General features: G+C 43.6%; 2 protein-coding genes across 3 annotated transcripts in view; both read left to right on the top strand.

Annotated features, from left to right (window-relative positions):
- DPY19L4 (dpy-19 like 4) overlaps positions 1-8,531 on the top strand; it is a 69,308-nt gene extending 60,777 nt beyond the window's left edge. The window contains exons 17-19 of the mRNA XM_038745959.1: positions 303-435; positions 3,473-3,631; positions 6,817-8,531. Of these exons, the coding sequence (XP_038601887.1) occupies positions 303-435; positions 3,473-3,631; positions 6,817-6,978 (454 nt within the window). The 3' untranslated portion in view covers positions 6,979-8,531. The remainder of the gene's footprint in view (positions 1-302; positions 436-3,472; positions 3,632-6,816) is intronic.
- Positions 8,532-17,851: 9,320 nt separating this feature from the next.
- INTS8 (integrator complex subunit 8) overlaps positions 17,852-25,407 on the top strand; it is a 72,135-nt gene continuing 64,579 nt past the window's right edge. For both annotated transcript variants that reach the window (XM_038744946.1, XM_038744945.1), the window contains exon 1: positions 17,852-18,003. In XM_038744946.1, coding sequence (XP_038600874.1) covers positions 17,874-18,003 — 130 coding nt within the window. In that variant the 5' untranslated portion in view covers positions 17,852-17,873. The remainder of the gene's footprint in view (positions 18,004-25,407) is intronic.

The following is a 25,407-nucleotide window of genomic DNA, read 5'->3' as shown; positions in this document are numbered from 1 at the left end:
ACTTTCTGAATGGTGCTCTGCTCCAAGGCATAGTCTGCTCCGCTCCCGTTTACTTTCCTCCCTCTTTTTTTTAAGAATATTTTCAATCTGGTGAACAGTTACTACCCAGCCTAGAAAAGTTGACACTGCTACGGCCTATTCCAGTGCCTTCCCCAAGAGCTGACCATTTTCCTGAAATTTTCACTCTATTTTAAGCTGTTTGAGATTTCAGAAGTGATGCTGGAGCGGGTTCCTAAGCATTGACCCGTCCATTTGGGAATAGAAATTTTTTGTGTTTTTTTATTTTTGTTTTTACTTTGCAGAAGGCAGGCTCCTGTTGCAGCTGTATTTGCAGGAAGTCCCCAATTAATGGGGGTGATTAAGTTGTGTACTGGATGGATGGTGACAAATTTGCCTCTTTATAATGATGAAGATCTTCTGAAGAGAAATGAAAATGTAAGTCCCACCTGGGGGATGGGACTGATCTGTTGATTTTCCCACGGCACTTACCCACATATGTCTGTGAATGTGCAGATATACCTAATTGATTTGAAAGACAAAGAGGGGAAAAAAGAAAAATCAATGAGAGAAGAGATGTCCGGAGAGCTTCGTAGGCCAGTTTCTCTTATGGCAGCAAAATATGCTACCACCCATTCAGAGGGAGCCAGTATTGAGGATTTTCCTTAGAAAAGAAAGAAAGAAAAATCAATGAGAGAAGAGATGTCCGGAGAGTTTCGTAGGCCAGTTTCTCTTATGGCAGCAAAATAGGCTACCACCCATTCAGAGGGAGCCAGTATTGAGGATTTTCCTTAGGAAATGAGTTGTTTTTTTTTAATGAATTTAGTATAGAATTGATTCTAAAGGAGGCAGCAGTGTTGTTTCTCAGTGGACTGTGTCCAACCTGATTTGCTTGTATTCTCCCCAGTGCTTAGTAATAGTAATGATGGCATTTGTTAAGCACTTACTATGGGCGAAGCACTGTTCTAAGCGCCGCTGGGGATACAAGGTGATCAGGTTGTCCCACGTGGGGCTCACAGTCTTAATCCCCCTTTTCCAGATGAGGGAACTGAGGCTCAGAGAAGTTAAGTGACTTGCCCAAGGTCGCACAGCAGACATGTGGCGGAGCCGGGAATAAAACCCATGACCTCCGACTCCCAAGCCCGGGCTCTTTCCAGTGAGCCATGCTGCTTCTCTAGTGAGCCATGTTGCTTCTCTGTGCCTGACACATAGTTAAGTGCTTAATGAGTACCATTATTATTAGTAGTAGTCTTAATAATAATATTTTTTCCCATTCAAAAGTACCCATTTATGTCTCATGGAGTCCATGTGCACCTCCGCTAAGTCTGTTTGTGTGTCTGTCATGGCCTTGATTTATGTGGGGATGCCATTTTAACTCCATCAGCACTGTATGTGGGTTCGTGTCTAGACTGTGAGCCCACTGTTGGGTAGGGACCGTCTCTATATGTTGCCAACTTGTACTTCCCAAGCGCTTAGTACAGTGCTCTGCACACAGTAAGCGCTCAATGAATACGATTGATTGATTGATGTGGTCCTGCCCCCCCAGTTGCAAGCTGTAACGGGCAACAGAGGGTCCTTGTTCATTTTGGGGGCAGGGACCCCAGGAGTCACTGGTGAGGTGTAATAATAATAATAATTATGGTATATCTTAAGCGCTTACTATGTGCCGGGCACTGTACTAAGCACTGGGGTGGTTACAAGCAAATAGGGTTGGACATAGTCCCTGTCCCACGTGGGGCTCATAGTCTTAATCTCCGTTTTACAGGTGAGGTAACTGAGGCACAGAGAAGTGAAATGACTTTTCCAAAGTCACGCAACAGACAAGTGGCTGAGCTGGGATTAGAACCCACAACCTTCTGACTCCCAAGCCCTGCTTTATCCACTACATCACGCTGCTTCCCTGGAACTGGTGGTGGCCAGTGCAGTGCCAGGAGATACTCCCCCAGTTTCTGTGAGAAGCTTGTCAGGAGGGAAATCCCTTGCCCCAACCCTGCCTAACATTGGGGATTCCTTTTTTTACGGCTCTGTGCAAAAGTGGAAGCATTTTCTATTAAAGTCAAAGTACAATAGAGTGAAATCCCTTTGGCCTTGGTTCTAGCGGAATCTAGGAAATTTTTGTGTTTAAATAGTTATTCATCCCTGCTGAATCCAAAGAACCTTGGGTATATGCCTGACACTGATATTTCTAATGGTTTCAGAGTTCCAAATAATTTTTAATTTTTGATACGGATTTATTTACCAAACTGCCATATTTAAATAGGTTTAAAGAACCTGTACTTTCATTCGGTGAACCCAAATCTGAGGTTTCTGGCTACTTTTGTATTGTAAGTTCTCCAAATTTTAAAAGTGCACATCATTTGGGGTTCAACATGGCTCTTATTTCAAGAAGATAATAGTTCCCTGCTTCGCAGAACCAAAAAAAAAAAAAAATAAGGGGACTAATTCAGTCGGTTCTGCCATAATGCATGTTTCCCCTATGCATTTTTAGATTGAAGATGACAGTAAAATTAGGGAACGTTTTTCCAGAAACACTTGTTTGCCTGAGCCCCCTTCTTCCTCCTCCCCCCCCATCCCCTCAGCCCTACCTCCTTCCCCTCCCCACAGCACCTGTATATATGTATATATGTTTGTACATATTTATTACTCTATTTATTTTACTTGAACATATTTATTTTATTTGGCTTATATGTTTTGTTGTCTGTCTTCCCCTTCTAGACTGTGAGCCCACTGTTGGGAAGGGACAGTCTCTATATGTTGCCAACTTGTACTTCCCAAGCGCTTAGTACAGTGCTCTGCACACAGTAAGCGCCCAATAAATATGATTGAATGAATGAATGAATGGATAGAAAACAAAGTGTTTTCAGAAGAAGCTGTTGTGGCCACGCGTGCTGCATTAGAAGTGGTATGAGTGGCAAAGTGCTCATTTTCCTTGACATGGATTCTGCAAGAATGCCACCCTGTCAATCAGTGGTATTTATCGAGGGCTTATGATGTGCAGAGCACTGTACTAAGTGCTTGGGAGAGTACAGTACAGTAGAGTTGGTAGGCATGTTCCCTGCCCATAAGGAGTTCACAGTCTAGAGCACATTATAGGAGAACTGACTTTTGACAGTGTAAGAATACAGTAACATTAGTAAACTTCACCTTATTTTCTTCCTATTAATGAACACCAGAGGAACCTGCTTCTCTCTTTCAATCAATCAATCAATCAATCGTATTTATTGAGCGCTTACTGTGTGCAGAGCACTGTACTAAGCTCTTGGGAAGTACAAGTTGGCAACATAATCTTTCATTTCTTCCCTCCCTCTAATTAGGTAGCTACTGTTTCGTTTAGGTTTGCTAAGCAGTGAACAGTTCGTATAAAAGAACATCCTCGGTTCTAAGGAAACACTGAAATAAAAACAAGTTTCCCTGCCTTCTCATCTGATGTAACCGTTCTGACCGTTCTGATTTTCAATGGCCTCCCGTTTTACAGATTTATCAGATCTATTCAAAGAGGTCTGCTGAAGATGTTTATAAAATACTCACATCCTACAAAGCCAACTACCTGGTTGTAGAGGATTCGATATGCAATGAAGTTGGAACCATGAGAGGTTGTAGGGTTAAAGACTTGTTGGACGTCGCTAATGGCCACGTAAGTAACCCAGAACATGGGGAAAGTTCATTATTGCCAGAAGCAGAAACAATGGCTTGTAAATAATAATAATAACAATGATGGCATTTGTTAAGCATTTACTATGTGCAAAGCACTGTTCTAAGTGCTGGAGGGGGATACAAGGTGATCAGGTTGTCCCACGGGGGGCTCACAGTCTTAATCCCCACTTTACAGATGAGGTAACTGAGGCACAGAAAAGTTAAGTGACTTGCCCAGGGTCACACCGCTGACAGTTGGTGGAGCTGTGATTTGAACCCATGACCTCTGACTCCCAAGCCCGGGCTCTTTCCATTGAGCCACGCTGCTTCTCTGGCTCCCTGGGTTTCAGGCTTCGGTTCTTAGAATTTACAAATAAACTAATTCAGTGATTGAGTGGTGAGATGGGTTGGAAAACAATATATTTACTTCAGTTTTTCTATAATTTTTGTGTAGTTTTTTAGCTAAAGCTTTTGAATTCAGGATGCTAAGAATTACTATTTTTATAAAGTTAACGGTGGCATTTGTTAAGCTCTTACTATATGTCAAGCACTATGTTGCCAACTTGTACTTCCCAAGCGCTTAGTACAGTGCTCTGCACACAATAGGCACACGCTCACCTCCTCCAGGAGGCCTTCCCAGACTGAGCCCCCTCCTTCCTCTCCCCCTCCCCATCCCCCCGCTCTACCTCCTTCCCCTCCCCGCAGCACCTGGATATATGTTTGTACAGATTTATTACTCTATTTTACTTGTACATATTTACTATTCTATTTTATTTTAATATGTTTTGTTTTGTCGTCTGTCTCCCCCTTCTTGACTGTGAGCCCGTTGTTGGGTAGGGACTGTCTCTAATATGTTGCCAACTTGGACTTCCCAAGCGCTTAGTACAGTGCTCTGCACACAGTAAGCGCTCAATAAATACAATTGAATGAATGAATGAATGTTCTAATCACTGGGGTAGATACAAGTTAATCAGGTTGGTCCTTGTCCCTGTCCCACATGGGGCTCATAGGCTGAGCAGAAGGGAGATCAGGCATTGAACTCCCATTTTACAGATGAGGAAACTGAGGCACAGAGAAGTTAAGTGACTTTCCCGAGGTCACAAAGCAGGCAAGGGGAGAATCCAGGTCCTTCTGAAAAAAGGACCTATTAAAATCTAAAAAATTGGGATATTAAAAAAGAAATCGGGCCATTTAGAGGGTTGGACATGAACAGGGAGGACCAGATTAGTCAGTCACATTTATTGAGCGCTTACTCTATGCAGAACACTGTACTAAGCGCTTGGTGAAGTGCAGTGCAACGGTATTTCAGGCACATTTCCTGCCCAGAATGAGGTTACAGTCTCGAGGACTAGCACATGCATTGGATATTGGGTGAGATTTACTTGTGTGGGAAGGTGGGAAGGTGGAAAGGTGGGTAGGTTAGCCTAAGCGCTAGGCTAAGCGCTTAGTACAGTGCTCTGCACACAGTAAGCGCTCAATAAATACGATTGATGAGAGTCTCAGCCAGGTCACTCCCCCCAACGTCCTGCTGCTAGCATCTTCTCCAGGTCTCATCTATCCCACCACTCGTCTAGTGATGACTGTGGTATTTGTTAAGCAGTTACTATGTGCAAAGCACTCTGCTAAGCTCTGGGCTAGATCCAAGATGATCAGGTCCCACACGGGGCTCACAGTCTAAAGTAGGAGGGAGAATAGGTATTGAATCCCCATTTTGCAGGTGAAGGAACCGAGGGACAGAGGAGTTAAATGACTTGGCCAAGGTCACACAGTAGGCCAGAGGTGGAGCCAGGATCAGAACCCAGGTCTCTGACACCTTGCTTGTTCCACTAGGCTAAAGCATTATGTTTGGTTTTGTTCTCTGTCTCCCGCTTTTAGACCATGAGCCCACTGTTGGGTAGGGACTGTCTCTATATGTTGCCAACTTGGACTTCCCAAGTGCTTAGTACAGTGCTCTGCACACAGTAAGCGCTCAATAAATACGATTGATTGATTGATTGATTACTGCTTTCACCCTTGCTTTGGGAGCCTTCTCCTCATCTCAGATCTCACTGCCCGCCCCCGCTGCCGGCCTCTTGGGCAGCATTGGTTTAATTTCTTGTAGAAGTTTACAAGACTTTCTGCAAACAATGAAATTCTCCAATGCCCTGCTATGGGACAAGCAATATTCAGATGCTGGTGGTCTCAAATATTTCTTTCTGCATCAGATATTTAAGCGACATCTGTAAGACTGTGTTGAAAATACAGTTGAGACTTTTTCCTCTTGGCTGAGTCATCACAACACTATGTTAGGAAATATTAGGGCAGTGTTAACAGCCACTGGAAAACGTATATTTACTGTACTTTTTATTTTTATATTGCTAATGATGTGCATCTAGCTTTAATTCTATTTGTTCTGGCGATCTTGACACCTGTCTCCATGTTTTGTTTTGTTGTCTGTCTCCCCCTTCTAGACTGTGAGCCCGTTGTTGGGTAGGAACCGTCTCTATATGTTGCCGACTTGTACTTCCCAAGCGCTTAGTACAGTGCTGTGCACACAGTAAGCGCTCAATAAATACGATTGATTGATTGATTACTGCTTTCACCCTTGCTTTGGGAGCCTTCTCCTCATCTCAGATCTCACTGCCCGCTCCCGCTGCCGGCCTCTTGGGCCGCACTGGTTTAATTTCTTGTAGAAGTTTACAAGACTTTCTCCAAACAATGAAATTCTCCAGTGCCCTGCTATGGGACAAGCAATATTCAGATGCTGGTGGTCTCAAATATTTCTTTCTGCATCAGATATTTAAGAGACATCTGTAAGACTGTGTTGAAAATACAATTGAGACTTTTTCCTCTTGGCTGGGTCATCACAACACTATGTTAGGAAATATTGGGGCAGTGTTAACAGCCATTGGAAAACGTTTAGTACATATTTACTATTCTTTTTATTTTTATTTTGCTAATGATGTGCATCTAGCTTTAATTCTATTTGTTCTGGCAATCTTGACACCTGTCTCCATGTTTTGTTGTCTGTCTCCCCCTTCTAGCCTGTGAGCCCGTTGTTGGGTAGGAACCGTCTCTAGATGTTGCCAACTTGTCCTTCCCAAGCGCTTAGTACAGTGCTCTGCACACAGTAAGCGCTCCGTAAATGCGATTGAATGACAGTTTAAAAAAGCGTATTTTAACGTATTGTTTCATCTCTTTTGTCAGGTGGTTTGCGAAGGAGACAGTTTCGCCTACTCAAAATATGGCCGATTTTGTCATGAGATTAAAATGAACTATTCTCCATATGTGAATTATTTCACTCGAGTATACTGGAACAGATCCTACTTTGTATATAAAATCAACACTGTGATATCCTTCCAATCCTGAAAAAGAGCAGAGGCTTCTGTTCAAAGACTGATGTTACATGAAAGGAAGGGAATGGTTATTTTCCTACTTTTTGTGTGTTTTTTGTAGGGGGGGAGCGGGATTTGTGGTTCAAAGAATGGACATTGGAAATGATGAGATATCTTTTTACTTTAGCTGGACCTGGAGTTCTGTAAACAAGTGCACATTGAGTTACTGTACTGTAAGGAAATATCAAACCTACCAATTTTCTATTTTCAGTGAAATGCCTGTCTTCCAAATTTTCACTTCAAACTGTGCAATTTTTTCCTTCTACAATACATGTAAATCTTCATCGTGGGTTTTCAAGAAAGCATAAATTCTTTTCCCTGTTTCAGTAAGGTGATCAGGAACAGAGTCATTGGAGAGACATTTATAGTCCAACTGTAAATAGAATTTCTGTTAAAGGGAAGTGTTATTTTTTTCTAATGTTGAATGCAATCAAAATTTCCTGACTGTTAAAATGTGACATTTTCTTAAATACAGGCATTGCTGCCAGCACGTTGACACGTCAGAATGTGATTTGGCTGGAATTTGATGGATAAGTAAGGGACCGTAATTACAATAAGGTGGCTCTGAATTGGTTATAATATGCTGAAGCTCTGCCAGAAATGCGTGTTAACGTTTATTTCAAGCAGGACTGCAGGGTGACACATTAATACTGCAAAGGAAACCCATTGCAGCTAGTTAAAATTCATCGTTTTCTGGAAACTTTATGTAGCTACAGTCCGGTTCTCTGTCAGGCACCAATAAGGAGTAATTGTATTTACTAAGAACCTAGTGGATGCAAAACCCTGTACTGAGCTGGGGGAAAAAATACTTGCGTAAGATTTAGACACAGTCCCTGGTCCGCAAGAGGCACCCAGCCTCAGGATAAGGGGAGAAATAATAATGATAGTAGTGGTATATGTCAAGCGCTTACTATGTGCCGAGCACTGTACTAAGCACGGAGTAGATACAAAATAGGTTGGACAGAGTCCCAATGTCCGGCTGCTCGAAATGTACAATTGCAGGCTTTCCTCATCTTCCACGACCTTACTGAACTTCACTTGATATGATGGAAACCGGGTAATGCTTCATTTTTTTTTTCCAGACATCCTTGCTCTAACACTTATATTCCATCGAAACCACAGTTGATTAAAAACACGCTATTATGATAACGCAGGAGTTTTCAAGAACGCCACTAATGCGTCGTGACTGGGAAACTGCGCTGCTTAGACTTGTACAATGTGATATCAAATTCCAAACATGGGTACAAAATTTATTTCAGTATGATTACCTGTAGTGGAGTTAGTTTTTGTTGCAGCTATAAATTTGCCATTTTAATCAGTAAAGTGTTTACTCGGTTTACTTGATTTTAATATTTGACAGGATGCTTGTCAGGTTTTTAAAAATAAGGTAAAATAACTGTTTAATACTCCCTCAAATTTGAATGGTTCCTTAGGTAAAGGTTTTTTTGTAACTTTTTTGTTACGGGCTGCTGTTATATAGTGGAATTTTTTTGTTTTAAACCCATTAAAGAAATATTAAAATCCGAAGTCCATTTAATCTTCGGGTGAAAGAAAACGCATTGTTAGTTAAATTCATATTTACTGAGCGTGCATGGCCATGATCCCCAGAAATTTATTGCAAACCCCTAATTGAGTGCTACATGTGTTGTTATTAACAAAATGCTGACCATACCGTAAATACCGAGATAAGATGGAAATTTAGATTAAACTTTCATGGTGGTTATTTTAGAAGCCTAAAAGCCTTGCCAGTGTCCTTCCTGATTTTTGCATTTAATTTCAAGTGGCTCATGATCCACAAGGTGAAATTCGGAAGGAATTCGATAAGTCTTGGAACTGACTTTTGGAAGAATTGATTTCAGGATAAGTGATCATGTATACACACATTATGTTAAGTTGATCGGGTAATTGTGTGTATGAGTTTTTCTCTCATGTTTACATGAGGCATTTTTCAGAATTTTCATTTGTGTGGCATTTACTATAAGCAAGTGTGAGGGAGGGAAAAGTTTTCAGTTAACTTCATTGTATCTAAAGGAATTCAATAAGTCTTGGAACTGACTTTTAGAAGAGTTGATTTCAGGATAGGTGATCATGTATACACACATGTTAAGTTGATAAGGTAATTGTGAGTTTTTCTCTCATGTTTACATGAAACATTTTTCAGAATTTTCATTTGTGTGGCATTTACTATAAAGTGTGAGGGAGGGAAAAGTTTTCAGTTAACTTCATTATACATGGATGTATTTTTGCAAAATCATGTGCATGTTTTTATTAGCCCGAAAATGGTAGGCACTGTAAAACTGGCAAACGTGTAAAATGCAGTTCCATTCAAGTTCCTTTTTTGGGGGGTTGTCAGTAATTTTTAGTAATACCCTTTACTACACTATTCAGTATCTTTGATCTAATTGTGCAAGAAACATATCTCTTTTGCACGATTGTGTAGTGCGTGGTGGGTGCAAATACAATTCGAAGTTCATTCCAAATCTTGGGAGAATAAAATAAGCAGACAATTGAGTTGTAATTTATTTTAAAAGTAATATTGCTTATATTTCTGTTTCTTGTGGTTTCTCCCCAAGGTTGCTTCCAGCCCTCTGCACACAGTAAATGCTCTATAAATCCTTTTGCTGTTGAGCTCAGTCAGTGAACTTCTTGTCACATTATCATCATCATCATCAATCGTATTTATTGAGCGCTTACTGTGTGCAGAGCACTGTACTAAGCGCTTGGGAAGTACAAGTTGGCAACATATAGAGACGGTCCCTACCCTATAGTGGGCTCACAGTCTAAAAGTCTAATAAGACTAAAAGTCTAAAAGACTAAAAGTCTAATAAGACACAGTCTAAATGTCCTAAACAGAAATGTTACAAGGACTTAAAGGTTTTTGTAATTGGCTATTTTAATAAAGTGAAATTAGCAGTTGCGTATCATGACTATCAAGGGAAGACCTCTATAGTGAGAGATGAGGGTAGTTATCGGGAATCATTTTACGAGATGATTCCCATCGTCCCAAATAAAAGAACCGTACATATTACATAAACTATATTGCATATTCTAAGCCAGTGGTGTAATTCACTTATAAGTGCCTGTGTGACTGAAAGATCTTTTCACTGCAGGACCCATTAGTCAAGCAGTGTAGTATACGCCCAGGCCGTGGCTCTGGTTTTGTTCTGGTAGTTCACGTTTGCTTGGCACTGTTTTCTCACTTTTGCATCTTTGTTTCTCGTGCCTTGAAAAGCTATTGCTCAAAAAGACCCACTCCATTCTTAATTGCACTAAACCTTCTTCTGTCTTTAGCAATTAACTCCCGGTTTGCAGCGGGAATGAAGCATCGTACTAGGGTTGGTTTTACTGAGCCCTTAAAAATCTGTTCTGTCTTCCTTGATTTTAGTTTCTTGATTTCAGCTCGCCGTAGAGCGGCTGTTGGGGTGTTTGACTGTTTTTCATTCTCCTCACGCGTCCCACTTCACTGTTTGGGATCTATCGTGCTATTTGATGTTGAGGAGAGCTTGTAAATGGCACTCAATCCATGGTGTTTATTGAGCACTAACTGTGCAGAGCACTGTACTAAGTGCTCAGGAGATGCAGTGTACTAGAGTTGGTAGAAAGGGTAATAATAATTGTGGTATTTAAGTGTTTACTTTGTGCCCTCGGTAAATCCCAGCATAAACCAAGCCCCATGTAAAGCCCTAGCCCGCGTCTAGACTGTAAACTCATTTTGGGCAGGGAGCGTCCCACTAATTCTGTTGTATTCTCCCAAGATGTTAGTATAGTGCTCTGCACCTGGGAAGCGCCCGATGAATACCATTAATTGGTTGATTCTCCAGGAGCTGTGCAAATCTACTCCAAGAAGCACCGTTTCAAGGGGGAAAAATATTTCTTGAAGGCAATCCAAATCATTTTTTGGCTATTGTAAAGTTGAATAAGTGCCTTGAGTAATAATAATAATAATGACATTTGTTAAGCACTTACTATGTGCGAAGCACTGTTCTGAGCTTTGGTGGGGGATACAAGGTGATCAGGTTGTCCCACGTGGGGCTCACAGTTTTAATCCCCATTTTACAGATGAGGCAACTGAGGCCCAGAGAAGTGACTTGCCCAGAGTCACACAGCTGACAAGTGGCGGAGCTGGGATTAGAACCCATGACCCCTGGCTCCCAAGCCCGGGCTCTTTCCACTGAGCCACGCTGCACTTGATAGTTTTTGGGAAGGACATCTTGTTTTTCCAAATGTGGCAGCAGGGGCAGTTATATTTTTTTCCTCCAGAAGTCCGCCCTGTGGGCTCAGGTGAGGTCTTCGTAGTCATTATGGTACAGTAAATGTTTACCGTGTGCTAAGCGCGAGGGCGGATACAAGGTGATCAGTCAGAGGGGACGCGGTTCGAGGCCCTCATGGGGCTCCCAATCCATTTTGTTCCCCTTGTACAGGTGTTCTGTGACTACATATCTATTCTATTTTATTTTGTTAATACATTTGGTTTTGTTCTCTGTCTCCCCCTTCTAGACTGTGAGCCCACTGTTGGGTAGGGACTGTATATATTGCCAACTTGTACTTCCCAAGCGCTCAGTACAGTGCTGTGCACACAGTAAGCGCTCAATAAATACGATTGATTGATTGATTCAGCCCCACTCTGTGGATCCTTGGTGGACAGATGGCCCCACATGGAGGTTGGGGGTCGGTGTGGTCCGAATAAGGACGCTTCCAGGCCACTTCTACATGGGAACTCTTCTCAGGGGCTCTCTTTGGGCCTGGGAGTTGAGCTCCCTTTTGCCTCCCTCTTACCTCACCCACTGGGCTGATAAAGCACTCCCAGAGATGCCATGTGTGAGAAGGAAACAGGGAGTACACAGCTGAGAAGCAGCGTGGCTCAGTGGAAAGAGCCCGGACTTTGGAGTCAGAGATCATGGGTTCGAATCCCGGCCCTGCCAACTGTCAGCCGTGGGACTCTGGGCAAGTCACCTCACTTCTCCGTGCCCCAGTTCCCTCATCTGTACAATGGGATGAAGACTGTGAGCCTCCTGTGGGACAACCTGATCTCCTTGTAACCTCCCCAGCGCTTAGAACAGTGCTTTGCGCATAGTAAGTGCTTAATAAATGCCATTATTATTATTATTATTATTATTATTATTATTATACCCTCCCAAGATGGGACTGTTCTGCCTCTACCCTCAAACTTCTCTTAAACAGGGAGCAAACATTTCAGGAAAGAAAGTACTGATTCGTCTCTGCTTGGTGTTTTCTCCAAAACCCAAAGCCGGAGGAAGACTAACTTGAATGACCAAGCAGAACAGGTTGACTGTTGGGCTTTCTTTTTTTTTTTTTTTTTTTGGCATTTATTAAGCGCTTACTATGTGCTTAGAACAGCGCTGGGGAGTTTACAAGGTGATCAGGTTGTCCCACGGGGGGCTCACAGTCTTAATCCTCATTTTACAGATGAGGTAACTGAAGCCCAGTGAAGTGACTTGCCCAAAGTCACACAGCTGACAGTTGGCCGAGCCGGCATTTGAACCCATGACCTCTGACTCCAAAGCCCGGGCTCTTTCCACTGAACCACGCTGCCTTTTTGACATTCCTATCTTGAACTTCCAGATTTCTGAGACTTTACTGTAGACCAAAGGGGTTTTATAGTTTAAGGAGCATAACTGTGCTTACCCTCAAACATTTTACAAAACTCCATATTTAAAATGGAATTTTTTAAAATTTAGAAGTGTTGTTAAACAATGCTGTCTAGATCTGAGGGTTCTTTGTAGAGGTTTAAGAGTTTCTTTTATGGTTGAAATCCCAAGAGATATGTTTACCTTTTTAGAGATACAAAATTACTAAGGGCCTCAATTCCTTTAAGAGTACCGAAGCCTATCAGACTCTAGCTAAATTACTTTTCATTAGTAAAACTATTATTTACCAGGGTTAACCTGTTTGTTTCTGTATCTTGAAACTCAGTTGGGAGAAATTGAATCCTAGGTATGCAATTCTAATTTCCTCTTTTTGGTTATTATTTCAACATAACCTCGACTGTAATGAGTGAGATTTCAATGTGCATTTCTGTATCCAAATAGTCTAAATAGAAACCAATAGTCATGTAGCCCCTGATGTGTATTAGAATAATAATTATTATGGAATCTAAGTGCTTACAGTGTGTTAAGCACAGGAAGAAGGTACAAGGTTACCAGTTTGGATTTAGTGTCTAGACTGGGAGCAGGGGCAGGGAAAGCATTTGTTTGTTGTTGTAAGCGCTCGTTAATACAATTGAATGAATGAATATGGGCCTAACAGTATAAGAAAGAGGGAGAGCAGGTATTGTATACCCATTTTGTAGATGAGGGAAGTAAGGCCCAAAGAAGGTGACTTGCCCAAGGTTACACAGCAGATCAATGGCAGAGCTGTGACTTGAACCTAGAGCTCCCGAGTCCAAGACCCTGCTCTTTCATCTCGGCCACGCTGTCCGTGATGGGAAATTAAAGCGGTGCCGATATCACTACATTGGAATATTACCTTGTAATTAGGCAGTCTAAGTGCGTGGAGTCCACACATTAAAACTTAATAATGGACGGTCTCAAGAAATGTATTTGTCATGACCCTTTTGTCCATCAGTATTGTTGAAAGTGGTGTTTCTTTTGCTTTGTTTCATTGTTGCGATGGCTAAAAGTGTTCCAAGGGACATAGTCGTTTCTGAATATCATTTCTCCTGGAAATGGTTACATTTGAATGTTGATTGTATGAGAGGTATGTGCAGTTCGACAGCTGACAGGCATACTGTATTTAAGTTAGTGATAAGATTGTAAAGTTGTATTCCTTTTATGGAGAACGAGGTGCTAGAATTTGGCAGCAAATTTCCCATTTTTAAGAATTGAAACGTGAGTAGTTTAGCTTTTTTATTCTGAAATTTTATGTAACGTTTGGAAGAATAACTAGTACCTATCCTCTGAGCAGCCATTCAACGTATTTGAAATGTGCTATTTTGACTTTTGCTCACCTTTGGTCCCAATCCTAGGACAAATGTGTGGCTGGTGTAGAGACATTTTTATTTGAAGAGCTATTCCATCTTTGAAAAACGACAGAAGTTTGAGCCATTTGAGCCAAATGATTGTACCTTGGTTTTTGTAGCCTCAAACAGGATTTCTTCTGGAAAAAATTTCCTTTGTTCATGATAATTTGTTTGTTTTCCATTTCAGTAATAAAGTTGGATTGGGAATTGTAAATTGTTCTTTGTTTTTTCGAGGGTGTTCAGACACAGTAAACTCTTACTGAAATTGGGGGGGGGTCCGTTATGGATTATAGAGCGTTGTTTTTAATGTCGTTTTATTACAGTGTGGTAGTAATGTAGGGGTGTTCACGTTCTGAGCTTAGCTTTGTCCGTTCTGTCTTTCTTCTCTAATTACCTCTTGTCTACGGAGCAGCCGAAATGTGGAAGGACTCCATCTCTTGTCCCTGATTGAATTCCAGCCTCTCTGAGCATTCAGCTGCATGGCTGGAAATGAAGCTTTTAAATCAATGCAAATTTCCCTTTGGAGAACAAAACCTGCCTTTGGTAGAAATTCTGAGGGTAAAAGGAGGAAGCCAAGGGGATATCGTGTCATAATTATTGTGAATTCCGTATTAGCAGGGTCAGTATTAAGCTCCTACTAGGTGCCAGGCACTGTACTGGGGTACAGACAAGCAAATCAGGTTGGACATAGTCTATGTCCCACATGGGGATGGAGGGGCCATGCTGTCCTTGGAGAAATACCATTCATTCATTCATTCAATCGTATTTATTGAGCGCTTACTGTGTGCAGAGCACTGTACTAAGCGCTTGGGAAGGACAAGTTGGCAACATATAGAGACGGTCCCTACCCAACAGCGGGCTCGGAGTCTAGAAGGGGGAGACAGACAACAAAACAAAACATATAAGCCAAATAAAATAAATAGAATATGTACAAGTAAAATAAATAGAGTAATAAATATGTACAAACATATATACAGGTGCTGTGGGGAGGGGGAGGATGGGGATAGGAAGGAGGGGGCTCAGGCAAACGAGTGTTTTTGGAAAAACATTCCCTAATTTTACTGTCATCTTCTATCTAAAAATGCATAGTGGAAACATGCATTATGGCAGAACCGACTGCATTGGTCCCCTTATTATTATTATTATTTTGGTTCTGCGAAGCGGGGAACTATTATCTTCTTGAAATAAGAGCCACGTTGAACCCCAAATGATGTGCCCTTTTAAAATTTGGAGAACTTAAAATACAAAAGTAGCCAGAAATCTCAGATTTGGGTTAGCAAGCCACCGAATGTCCTACCTCTGGCCTGGAATGCCCTCCCTCCTCAAATCCGTCAAACTAGCACACTTTCCCCCCCTTCCAAGCCCTACTGAGAGCTCACCTCCTCCAGGAGGCCTTCCCACACTGAGACCCCCTTTCCTCTGCTCCCCCTCCCCTCATTCACTCATATTGAGCACTTACTGTGTGCAGAGCACTGTACTAAGCGCCTGGAAAGTACAATTCAGCAACAGATAGGGACAATCCTTACCTAACAATGTAAGGTAACATTAACAAGCTAACAAGCGCTTAACAAATGCCACCATCATCATTATAGTGTTAGAGAAGCAGCGTGGCTCAGTGGAAAGAACCCGGGCTTTAGAGTCAGAGGTCATGGGTTCGAATCCCGGATCCGCCACTTGTCCGCTGTGTGACACTGGGCAAGTCACTTCACTGCTCTGAGCCTCAGTGACCTCATCTGGAAAATGGGGATGAAGACTGTGAGCTCCACGTGGGACAACCTGATCACCTTGTATCCCCCCCAGCGCTTAGAACAGTGCTCTGCACATAGTAAGCGCTTAACAAATGCCGTCATTATTATTATTATTATTATTATTACTATTATTATTATTATTATTATTTATCTGGCTTCTGATTGGCGGAGAAAGGCTAGAGGCAAGGAGGGGAGGGGAGGAGGGGCTACGAGGCCCCGCCCACCCTCTCTTTATCTGGCTTCTGATTGGCGGAGAAAGGTTGGGGCAAGGAGGGGAGGGGAGGGGAGGAGGGCCTATAAAGCCCCGCGCACCCTCTCTTTATCTGGCTTCTGATTGGCGGAAAAAGGTTGGGGCAAGGAGGGGAGGAGAGTCTACAATGCCCCGCCCACAGCCTCTTTAGCTGAATTCTGATTGGCGGAGAAAGGCTAGGGGCAAGGAGGGGAGGGGAGGAGGGCGCACAAGGCCCCGCCCACCCTCCCTTTATCTGGCTTCTGATTGGCGGAGAGAGGCCAGGAGAGGGGAGAGGAGGAGGGCGCCCAAGGCCTCGCCCACACCATCTTTATCTGGCTTCTGATTGGCGGAAAAAGGCCAGGGGCGTGGAGGGGAGAGGAGGAGGGCGTACCAGGCCCCGCCCACCCTCCCTTCATCTGGCTTCTCATTGGCGGAGAAAGTCCAGGGGCGAGGAGGGGGAGGGTACACAAGGCCCCGCCCACCTTCTCTTTATCTGGCTTCTGATTGGCGGACAAAGGCCAGGGGAGGGGAGGGGAGGAGGGTGCACAAGGCCCCGCCCACCTTCTCTTTTTTTAAAAAATATGGCTTCTGATTGGCGGAGAGAGGCCAGGGGCGGGGAGAGGAGGAGGTGGGTGCACAAGGTCCCGCCCACCTTCTCTTTATCTGGCTTCTGATTGGCGGAGAAAGGCCAGGGGCGGGGAGTGGAGGAGGAGGGCGCACAAGACCCCGCCCACCTCCCCTTTTTTTTAATCTGGCTTCTGATTGGCGGAGAAAGGCCAGGGGAGGGGAGAAGAGGAGGAGGGTGCACCAAGCCCCGCCCACCCTTCCTTTATCTGGCTTCTGATTGGCGGAGAAAGGGGAGGGGAGGCGGGCGCACAAGGCCCCGCCCACCTTCTCTTTATCTGGCTTCTGATTGGCGGAGAGGGGGGAGGAGGGTGCACAAGGCTCCGCCCACTCCATCTTTATCTGGCTTCTGATTGGCGGAGAAAGGCCAGGGGCGGGGAGAGGAGGAGGGTGCAGAAGGCCCCGCCTACATTCTCTTTATCTGGCTTCTGATTGGCGGAGAAAGGCCAGGGGCGGGGAGAGGAGGAGGAGGAGGGTGCACACGGCCACGCCCACCCTCTCTTTACCTGGCTTCTGATTGGCGGGGAGGGGAGGGGAGGGGAGGGGAGGAGGGCGCACCAGGCCCCGCCCACCGTCTCTTTTTATCTGTCTTCTGATTGGCGGAGAAAGGGGAGGGGGAGGGGGCGAGGCAGGCCCCGCCCACCCTCCCTTTATCCGGCTTCTGACTGGCGGAGAAAGGCCAGGGGCGGGGAGAGGGGAGGGGCGCACAAGGTCCCGCCCACCCTCCCTTTATCTGGCTTCTGATTGGCGGAGAAAGGCCAGGGGCGGGGAGGGGAGAGGAGGAGGGCGTACCAGGCCCCGCCCACCCTCCCGTCATCGGCTTCTGATTGGCGGAGAAAGGCCAGGGGCGGGGAGGGGAGGAGGGCGCACCAGGCCCCGGCCACCCTCCCGTTAATCCGGCTTCTGATTGGCGGAGAAAGGCCAGAGGCAGGGAGGAGAGAAGAGGAGGGCGTACCAGGCCTCGCCCACCCTCCCTTCATCTGGCTTCTGATTGGCGGAGAAAGGCCAGGGACGGGGAGGGGAGAGGAGGAGGGCGCACTAGGCCCCGCCCACCCTCCCTTTATCCGGCTTCTGATTGGTGGAGAGCGGGCCCGTGGGCGGGGCTGGGGCCCGGGCGGAGGGAGGGAAGAGAGGAGGGAGGGCCGGGCGGCCATTTTGTGTGGGGGGAGCGGGGTGGTTGGGTCGGTCGTGGAGAGTGTGGCGGCGACGTCTGTGGGGGAGCGTGTCGGTCGGTCGGTCGGTCGGTCGGTCGTTGGTTCGTTCGCCCCGGCGTTGCGTTCCCGGCGATGAGCGCGGAGGCGGCGGACCGGGAGGCGGCCCGGTGCAGCCGCCCGTGCACCCCGCCGCAGACCTGCTGGTTCGAGTTCCTGCTCGACCCGTCGCTGCTCGACCGACATCTGAGGAAGGCCTGTCCCGGTGAGGGCACCCCGACACCCGCCGACGGCCTACACTCACTCACTCACTCAGTCGTCAGTCCATTTATCAATATGATGGAGCGCCTCCTCTGTGCGGAGCACTGGACTAAGCGCTTGGGAATCAATCAATCAATCGTATTTATTGAGCGCTAACTGTGTGCAGAGCACTGGACTAAGCGCTTGGGAAGTGCAAGTCGGCAACATAGAGAGACGGTCCCTACCCAACAGCGGGCTCACAGTCTAAAAGGGGGAGACAGAGAACAAAACCAAACACACTAACAGAATAAAATAAATAGAATAGATAGGGACAAGTAAAATAAATACTGGGAACTACAAGTTGGCAACATATTCATTCATTCATTCAGTCGTATTTATTGAGCGCTGCCTGTGTGCGGAGCACTGGACTAAGCGCTTGGGAACTACAAGCTGGCACCATATTCATTCATTCATTCAGTCGTATTTATTGAGCGCTTACTGTCCCGACTCCGACACTCATTCATTCGCTCCTATTTATGGAGCGCTGACTGTGTGCGGAGCACTGGACTAAGCGCTTGGGAACGACAAGCTGGCAACATATTCATTCATTCATTCAATCGTATTTATTGAGCGCTTACTGTGTGCGGAGCACTGGACTAAGCGCTTGGGAACTACGAGTTGGCAACATATTCATTCATTCATTCAATCGTATTTATTGAGCGCTGCCTGTGTGCGGAGCACTGGACTAAGCGCTTGGGAACGACAAGTTGGCAACATATTCATTCATTCATTCAATCGTATTTATTGAGCGCTGCCTGTGTGCGGAGCACTGGACTAAGCGCTTGGGAACGACAAGTTGGCAACATATTCATTCATTCATTCAATCGTATTTATTGAGCGCTGCCTGTGTGCGGAGCACTGGACTAAGCGCTTGGGAAGGACAAGCTGGCAACACATTCATTCATTCAATCGTATTTATTGAGCACTGCCTGTGTGCGGAGCACTGGACTAAGCGCTTGGGAAGGACAAATTGGCAACATATTCATTCATTCATTCAATCGTATTTATTGAGCGCTGCCTGTGTGCGGAGCACTGGACTAAGCGCTTGAAAAGGACAAGCTGGCAATGTATATTCATTCATTTAATCATATTGATTGAGCGCTTACTATGTGCAGAGCACTGGACTAAGCGCCTGGGAAGGACAAGCTGGCAACATATTCATTCAGTCGTATTTATTGAGCGCTGACTGTGTGCGGAGCACTGGACTAAGCGCTTGGGAAGTCCAAGTTGGCAACACATTCATTCATTCATTCAATCGTATTTATTGAGCGCTTCCTGTGTGCGGAGCACTGGACTAAGCGCTTGGGAAGGACAAGTCGGCAACATATTCATTCATTCAATCGTATTTATTGAGCGCTTACTGTCCCCACTCCGACACTCATTCATTCGCTCCTATTTACTGAGCTCTTCATCATCATCATCATCAATCGTGTTTATTGAGCGCTTACTGTGTGCAGAGCACTGGACTAAGCGCTTGGGAAGGACAAGTTGGCAACACATAGAGACGGTCCCTACCCAACAGTGGGCTCACAGTCTAGAAGGGGGAGACAGAGAACAAAACCAAACATACTAACAAAATAAAATAAATAGAATAGATATGGACAAGTAAAATAAATACTGGGAACTACAAGTTGGCAACATATTCATTCATTCATTCAGTCGTATTTATTGAGCGCTGCCTGTGTGCGGAGCACTGGACTAAGCGCTTGGGAACTACAGGCTGGCACCATATTCATTCATTCATTCAATCGTATTTATTGAGCGCTTACTGTCCCGACTCCGACACTCATTCATTCGCTCCTATTTATGGAGCGCTGACTGTGTGCGGAGCACTGGACTGAGCGCTTGGGAAGGACAAGCTGGCAACATATTCATTCATTCAGTCGTATTTATTGAGCGCTTACTGTGTGCGGAGCACTGGACTAAGCGCTTGGGAAGGACAAATTGGCAACATATTCATTCATTCATTCAATCGTATTGAGCGCTTCCTGTGTGCGGAGCACTGGACTAAGCGCTTGAAAAGGACAAGTTGGCAGTGTATATTCATTCATTTAATCATATTGATTGAGCGCTTACTATGTGCAGAGCACTGGACTAAGCGCCTGGGAAGGACAAGCTGGCAACATATTCATTCAGTCGTATTTATTGAGCGCTTCCTGTGTGCGGAGCACTGGACTAAGCGCTTGGGAAGGACAAGTTGGCAACACATTCATTCATTCATTCGCTCGTATTTATGGAGCGCTTACTGTGTGCGGAGCACTGGACTAAGCGCTTGGGAAGGACAAGTCGGCAACATATTCATTCATTCAATCGTATTTATTGAGTGCTTACTGTGTGCGGAGCACTGGACTAAGCGCTTGGGAAGGACAAGTCGGCAACAGATAGAGACGGTCCCTACCCAACAGCGGGCTCACAATCTAGAAGGGGGAGGCAGACGACAAAGCACATATTAACAAAATAAACAGAACAAATATGTACAAGTAAAATAAATAGAGTAATAAATCTGTACAAAAATATATATGTATATAGAGGCGCCTTCCTCTCCCCCTTCCCATCCCCCCCCCCCCCCCCCCGCCCTACCTCCTTCCCCTCCCCACAGCACCTGGATATATGTCTGTACAGATTTATTACTCTATTTTACTTGTACATATTTATTACTCTATTTTATTTTGTTAATATGTTTTGTTTTGTTCTCTGTCTCCCCCTTCTAGACTGTGAGCCCGCTGTTGGGTAGGGACCGTCTCTAGATGTTGCCAACTTGTACTTCCCAAGCGCTTAGTCCAGTGCTCTGCACACAGTAAGCACTCAATAAATACGATTGAATGAATGAATATATGTTTGTACAGATTTATTACTCTATTTTACTTGTACGTATTTCCTATTCTATTTTCTTTTGTTAATATGTGTTGTTTTGTCGTCTGTCTCCCCCTTCTAGACTGTGAGCCCGCTGTTGGGTAGGGACTGGCTCTAGATGTTGCCAACTTGGACTTCCCAAGCGCTTAGTACAGTGCTCTGCACACAGTAAGTGCTCAATAAATATGATTGAATGAATGAATGAATATGATTGATTGAATGAATGAATGAATTTTTTGAGCGCTTCCTGTGTGCAGAGCCCTGAACTAAGCGCTTGGGAAGGACAAGTCAGCAACACACCTCTATATATGTATGTATGTATTTAGTTTGTACTTATTTATTACTCTATTTAACCTGTACATATTTACTATTCTATTTATTTTGTTTTGGTAATATGTGTTGTTTTGTGGTCTGTCTGCCCCTTCTAGACTGTGAGCCCATTGCTGGGTAGGGACCATCTCTAGATGTTGCCAGTTTACACTACCCAAGCGCTTAGTATCATGCTCTACACACAGTAAGCGCTCAATAAATATGATTGAATGAATGAATGCGAATGATTGAATGAATGAATACGATTGAATGAATGAGTGAATTTATTGCGCGCTTACTGTGTGCGGAGCCCTGGACTAAGCACTTGGGAAGGACAAGTCAGCAGCACACCTGTATATGTGTATATATGTAGTTTGTACATATTTATTACTCTATTTTACTTATACATATTTACTATTCTGTTTATTTTATTAATATGTGTTGTTTTATTGTCTGTCTCCCCCTTCTAGACGGTGAGCCCGCTGTTGGGTGGGGACCATCTCTAGATGTTGCCGACTTGTACTTCCCAAGCGCTTAGTATAGTGCTCTGCACACAGTAAGCGCTCAATAAATACGATTGAATGAATTGAATATGATTGAATGAATGAAGTGCTCTGCGCACAGTGAGCGCTCAATAAATGCGATTGAATGAATGAATACGAATGAATGAATGAAGTGCTCAGCACACAGTAAGCACTCAATAAATACGATTGAAAGAATGAATGAATACGATTGAATGAAGTGCTCTGCACACAGTAAGCGCTCAATAAATATGATTGAATGAATGAATAAAGTGCTCTGCACACAGTAAGCGCTCAATAAATACGATTGAATGAATGAATACAAATGAATGAATGAAAAGTGCTCTGCACACAGTAAGCGCCCAATAAATACGATTGAAAGAATGAATGAATACGATTGAATGAATGAAGTGCTCTGCACACAGTAAGCACTCAATAAATACGATTGAAAGAATGAATGAATACGATTGAATGAAGTGCTCTGCACACAGTAAGCGCTCAATAAATATGATTGAATGAATGAATAAAGTGCTCTGCGCATAGTAAGCGCTCAATAAATACGATTGATTGATTGAATGAATGAATTTATTTAGCGCTTACTGTGTGCAGAGCCCTGGACTAAGCGCTTGGGAAGGACAAGTTGGCAACATCTAGAGACGGTCCCTACCCAACGGGCTTACAGCCTAGAACGGGGAGACAGTCAACAAAACGTATTAACAAAATAAAATAAATAGAATAAATATGTATGAGTAAAATAAATAGAGTAATAAATATGTATAAACACACATATATATATATATACACACAGATGCTCCTTCCTCTCCTCCTCCCCATCCCTCCCATCCCCATAGCACCTGTATATATGTTTGTACAGATTTATTACTCTATTTTACTTGTACATATTTACAAGCTATATATAGCTATAATTCTATTTATTCTGGTGGCAGTAATAATAATAATGTTGGTATTAAGCTCTTACTGTGTGCCGAACACTGTTCTAAGCACTGGGGAAGATACAAGCTATTTATAGCTATAATTCTCTTTATTCTGATGGAAATAATAATAGTGATGCTGGTATTTGTTAAGCACGTGCAATGTGCCAAGCACTGTTCTAAGCGCTGGGGGAGATACAAGCTATGTATAGCTATAATTCTATTTATTCCGTTGGTAATAATAATAATGTTGGTATTAAGCACTTACTGCGTGCCAAGCACTGTCTAAGCGCTGGGGGAGAGTACAAGCTATTTATAGCTATCGTTCTGTTTATTCTGATAGTAATAATAATAATGTTGATATTAAGCACTTACTGTGTACCAAGCACTGTCTAAGCATTGGGGGAGATTACTAGCTATTTATAGCTATAATTCTATTTATTCTGGTGGTAATAATGTTGGTATTAAGCACTTACTGCGTGCCAAGCACTGTCTAAGCGCTGGGGGAGATTACAAGCTATTTATAGCTATAATTCTGTTTATTCTGATGGTAATAATAATAATGTTGGTATTAAGTACTTACTGCGTGCCAAGCACTGTCTAAGCACTGGAGGAGATTACAAACTATTTATAGCTATAATTCTATTTATTCTGGTGGTAATAATAATAATGTTGGTATTAAGTATTTACTGCGTGCCAAGCACTGTCTAAGCGCTGGGGGAGATTACAAGCTATGTATGACTATAATTCTATTTATTCTGGTGGTAATAATGTTGGTATTAAGCACTCACTGCGTGCCAAGCACTGTCTAAGCACTGGGGGAGATTGCAAGCTATTTATAGCTATAATTCTGTTTATTCTGGTGGTAATAATAATAATGTCGGTATTAAGCACTTACTGTGTGCCATGCACTGTCTAAGCGCTGGGGGAGATTACAAGCTATTTATAGCTATAATTCTATTTATTCTGGTGGTAATAATGTTGGTATTAAGCACTTACTGCGTGCTAAGCACTGGGGGAGATTACAAGCTATTTATAGCTATAATTCTATTTATTCTGGTGGTAATAATAATAATGTTGGTATTAAGCACTTACTGCGTGCCAAGCACTGTCTAAGCGCTGGGGGAGATTACAAGCTATTTATAGCTATAATTCTATTTATTCTCGTGGTAATAATGTTGGTATTAAGCACTTACTGCGTGCCAAGCACTGTCTAAGCGCTGGGGTAGATTACAAGCTATTTATAGCTATAATTCTATTTATTCTGGTGGTAATAATAATAATGTTGGTATTAAGCACTTACTGCATGCCAAGCACTGTCTAAGCGCTGGGGGAGATTACAAGCTAATCATAGCTATAATTCTATTTATTCTGGTGGTAATAATGTTGGTATTAAGCACTTACTGCGTGCCAAGCACTGTCTAAGCGCTGGGGTAGATTGCAAGCTATTTATAGCTATCGTTCTATTTATTCTGATAGTAATAATGATTATGTTGGTATTTGTTAAGTGCTTCCTATGTGCCAAGCACTGTTCTAAGCGCTGGGGGAGATACAAGCTATTTATAGCTATAATTCTGTTTATTCTGGTGGTAATAATAATAATGTTGGTATTAAGCACTTACTGCGGGCCAAGCACTGTCTAAGCGCTGGGGGAGATTACAAGCTATTTATAGCTATCATTCTATTTATTCTGATAGTAATAATGATTATGTTGGTATTTGTTAAGTGCTTCCTATGTGCCAAGCACTATTCTAAGCGCTGGGGGTGATACAAGGTCATCAGGTTGTCCCATGGGGAATCACAGCCTTAATCCCCATTTTACAGATGAGGGAACTGAGTTAAAGAACAATTGTTTGATCGCCAGTTAACCCTGTATGTCCATTTTATCTTTAATGGCAAATCAATGAATGTTAATCAGTCGTATTTATTGAGCGCTTACTGTGTGCAGAGCACGGATGTTAATGTCACTAGTGATTTTTTTGAGGAAGAGCGAGTTCATTTTCAAGGGAGAAAAAACTCCTTTTGTGTAACCACTTCAATCACCCCTTCCGTTTCTCTAATCCGATAGTGTTTAATAATTTATAAACCAGAGAAGTGAGGCGATTTGCCCAAAGTCACACAGCTGTCAAGTGGCGGAGCCAAGATTCGAACCCACGACCTCTGGCTCCCCAGCCCAGGCTCTCTCCACTGAGCCGCGCTGCTTCTCTAAAGCGCTTACTATGTGCCAAGCACTGTTCTGAGCACTGGGGGAGATATAAACTATTTATAGCTATAATTCTTATTTATTCTGACGGGTTTTGACACCTGTCTCCATGTTTTGTTTTGTTGTCTGTCACCCCCCTCTAGACTGTGAGCCCGTTGTTGGGTTGGGACCGTCTCTATCTGCTGCCGATTTGCCCTCTCCCAAGCGCTTAGTCCAGTGCTCTGCACACAGTCAGCGCTCAATAAATACGATTGAATGAATGAATATAAGGTTATCAGGTTGTCCCACGTGGGGCTCACAGTCTTAATCCCCATTTTGCAGATGAGGGAACTGAGGCACAGAGAATAATAGTAATAATAATGGTGGTATTTTTAAAGCGCTTACTATGTGCCAAACACTGTTCTAAGCGCTGGGGGAGATCCAAAGTGATCAGGTTGTCCCACAGTCAGTGTTCAATAAATACGATTGAATGAATGAATATAAGGTTGTCAGGGTGTCCCACCTGGGGCTCACAGTCTTAATCCCCATTTTACAGATGAGGGAACTGAGGC

This window comes from Tachyglossus aculeatus, chromosome 4, assembly GCF_015852505.1.
Source record: "Tachyglossus aculeatus isolate mTacAcu1 chromosome 4, mTacAcu1.pri, whole genome shotgun sequence".
Classification (NCBI taxonomy): Eukaryota; Metazoa; Chordata; class Mammalia; order Monotremata; family Tachyglossidae; genus Tachyglossus; species Tachyglossus aculeatus.
Note: the sequence above shows the minus strand (reverse complement) of the source record. Positions and strands in the feature narration are given on the sequence as shown.